Genomic DNA, 3,072 nt, shown 5'->3' with positions numbered 1-3,072 from the left:
TTTCTTTCTTTCTTTTTTTATTAAGATTATGATAGTTAACAACCTTGTGAAATTACAGTTGTACATCATTATTAGTCATGTTGTAGGTGCACCACTTCACCCCTAGTGCCCTTCCCCCACACCCCCTTCTCCTGTTAACCACTGATCAGTTCTCTTTGTCTATATGTTAACTACCACCTTTTGAATTTTTTTCTTCTTCTTCTTCTTTTCTTATTTTTAATTAAGATTATGATAGTTAACAACCTTGAGAAATTACAGTTGTACATCATTATTAGTCATGTTGTAGATACACCACTTCACCCCTAGTGCCCTCCCCCCACCCCCCACTGTACCTCATTTTGAAGTTTATAGAAATGTAATCATACAGTATGAATTGTACCTGGCTCATTTCAATCAACATTGTGTTTGTGAGAATCCTTCACGTTGTGGTACCTACTTATAATTTGTTTATGCTTATTGTTGTATAGTATTCTAGTTCATGATATACTGCAGTTTGTTTTTAGCTTATCTTATTTAACTTATATTTTTCCCACTAGAAGGTTTAGCTCCATGGGGACAAGGGTCTCTGTTTCGATCACTGATATATCCTATGTACCTAGAATAGCACTTTGTACATAGTAGGTGTGTTATAAGAATTTCTTAAATTAAGTTAAAACTAGTTTCTAGTCACTGAGAAGTTTGGTGCACAAGCGCTTTGGCCTGCAAGCCCTGCATTAGCTCTTTCTCGATCTATGGTTGTCCTCACTAGTCTCCTTAGCGCCCCTTTGACATCCTTGTTCCTGAGAGAGTAAATCAGGGGATTCAGCAGGGGAGTCACCAGAGTATAGAAGAGGGCAATGCTTTTGTTCATATCCTTCAAATAACTGGAGGGAGGCTGGAGGTACATGGAGATGAGTGTGCCAAAGAAAATGATCACTACCATTAGGTGAGAGCCACAGGTTCCAAAAGCCTTCCGCCTCCCCTGGACTGACTTCATCTTCAGGACTGCACTGGTGATGTGACCATAGGATATTAAGATGAATGACAGGGGCACCACCAAGAAGAAGACACTGACGGTAAACATTTCAGTCTCGTGGATGGAGGTGTCGGTGCAGGCCAGTTTCAGCATCACTGGAACTTCACAGAAGAAATGATCTACTTGGTTTTTACCACAGAGGGGGAGAGTCATGGTCAATGCCGTCTGTACTACAGAACTACCAAATCCTGTAAACCAAGCAGTTACAGTAAGCTGCAAGCAAAGTTGGGGATGCATGATCACCATGTAGTGGAGTGGGCGGCATACAGCTGCATAGCGGTCATAGGCCATGACAGACAGGAGGACACATTCTGTTCCCCCGAGTCCCAAGGAAATGAAAAGTTGGGTCACACAGCCACCATAGGTGATGATCTTGTCTTTCCCCTTAAAGTTGGCCAGTGTCTGAGGGACAGTGCAAGTAGTCAAACAAAGATCCATGAAAGAGAGGTTGGAGAGGAAGAAATACATAGGGGTATGGAGGCGAGGATCCAAAACTGACAAAAGGATAACTGTGCCATTACCTAGAAAGCTCAAAAAGTAGATGATCAAGATGACCACAAAGAGAGTAGTTTCTAGCTGAGGCCTGCCGGAGAAGCCCAGGAGAATGAATCCAGAGAAGGTGCTGTCATTAGTTTTTTCCATTTTACTCTGTCAATTGGAATTAAGAGGACTCGATACTGTTATCTTGCTTGTTCAATCCACCTCTTTTTTCCTAGAGTGGGTAAATAGAGTTCGGTTGGTAGCTTGAAGCGTTTTCACAGTCACTTCCTTGTTGGTGAGAAAGGGAGCAATAAATAGGTACTATATATGAGTATCTTCTATGTTTCAGGCACTGGTCTAAAATTTCTATGCATTTTCTCACAACTCTATGAGCTGGTGTTATCGTGATCTCTGCTGACCTGTAACTGAGGGTTACAGATGTTCAGTAATTTTCCCGGGTGACTCACCAAATAAATGGCAGAAGCAGGATTCAAAACTGACTCCCTGACATGAGTTCTCTACTGCTAGGGGACACTGTCATTTTATGATTGCATGACCTCTAAAGATAATCCAAGTTTCTCCAAAAATTAAACCTAATCTAATTGTCTTGAATTAGTTGCAAATGTGTACTCCCCTAATCCCTCTCTCTTTGTTTTCCGTGAAGAACTGAAATATTTCAGACTGGCTTTCTTATTTCTGTTTTGTGGAGAAAAAGTATATTTCCTGAAGAAGCATAAATAATAGCATTTACCATTACCAATTTTATTCAAAGGGAACAATACATTTTAATACATACACCAATGGAACATTTGAGTATGGAGCCTGAAATCATGTTTAAAGACTGGAAATAATTTAAGAATTCATTGTATCCAAACCTCATATTTCAGAGGATGGATCTTCAGTCATCATCAATGATACCACTTTCAGGAAAAACTCAGGAAACCACCAAGACAATGTTTACTCTTTTCTTTTCTTTCACTTCATACTTCTCTTTTTAAATTCTTCAATGTAATAGAGTAATTAATTTCTACTTGTCACTCAGCTCTTCCTATAAATACCAACCTCATCTGAAACATTTTCCATTAAAATCATAGAGGTTATTCTCGGAAATAAACTACTCTGTCTCTGTCACACCCACGAACACACATACACACCCTCCACGAGGCAAGTTTAACAATAAAAAATACCTAAACAACAGTAATATTTCGTAATATCACCACAGCCTAGAAAAGAGTCTGGCTTGTGGTAGATTCACAAAAAATATCTGTTGAATAATTGAAAATATGGAAGAAGTTTAAAATCTGTAATAAGTTACATAAAGTGAATTTGGGGGTTATGGACATTTATGTGTACAGGGGCAAAACAAAAGAAATCTTGAACAACAGTTAATAAACGGTCTTGACCATTCAAATTTTAGATTTTTTTTAAATGCTGTGTTGCCCCTTGCAGGACTCTGTTAATCTTTTGTAAACGTCACTTTTCTATTAGCAAAATCCATGACCAGGCAAGAGGATATCCTGCCACCTCTCTATTATGCCTTTCCTGTTGGATTCTTGGTACCCCTAATTCTTTTATTC

General features: G+C 39.0%; 1 protein-coding gene across 1 annotated transcript; it reads right to left on the bottom strand.

Moving 5' to 3' along the window:
* Positions 1 to 655: 655 nt before the first annotated feature.
* OR2B7D (olfactory receptor family 2 subfamily B member 7D) lies at positions 656 to 1,657 on the bottom strand. Its single transcript, XM_014734562.1, has one exon. It carries the CDS (start codon positions 1,655 to 1,657, stop codon positions 656 to 658), a length of 1,002 nt encoding a protein of 333 aa, XP_014590048.1.
* Between the last annotated feature and the right edge of the window lie 1,415 nt (positions 1,658 to 3,072).

This window comes from Equus caballus, chromosome 20 (genome assembly GCF_041296265.1).
Source record: "Equus caballus isolate H_3958 breed thoroughbred chromosome 20, TB-T2T, whole genome shotgun sequence".
In the NCBI taxonomy this organism is placed as follows: Eukaryota; Metazoa; Chordata; class Mammalia; order Perissodactyla; family Equidae; genus Equus; species Equus caballus.
Note: the sequence above shows the minus strand (reverse complement) of the source record. Positions and strands in the feature narration are given on the sequence as shown.

Excerpts from the sequence above, each read along its gene's own strand:
- OR2B7D (XM_014734562.1), bottom strand. The coding sequence starts at position 1,657 with ATGGAAAAAACTAATGACAGCACCTTCTCTGGATTCATTCTCCTGGGC.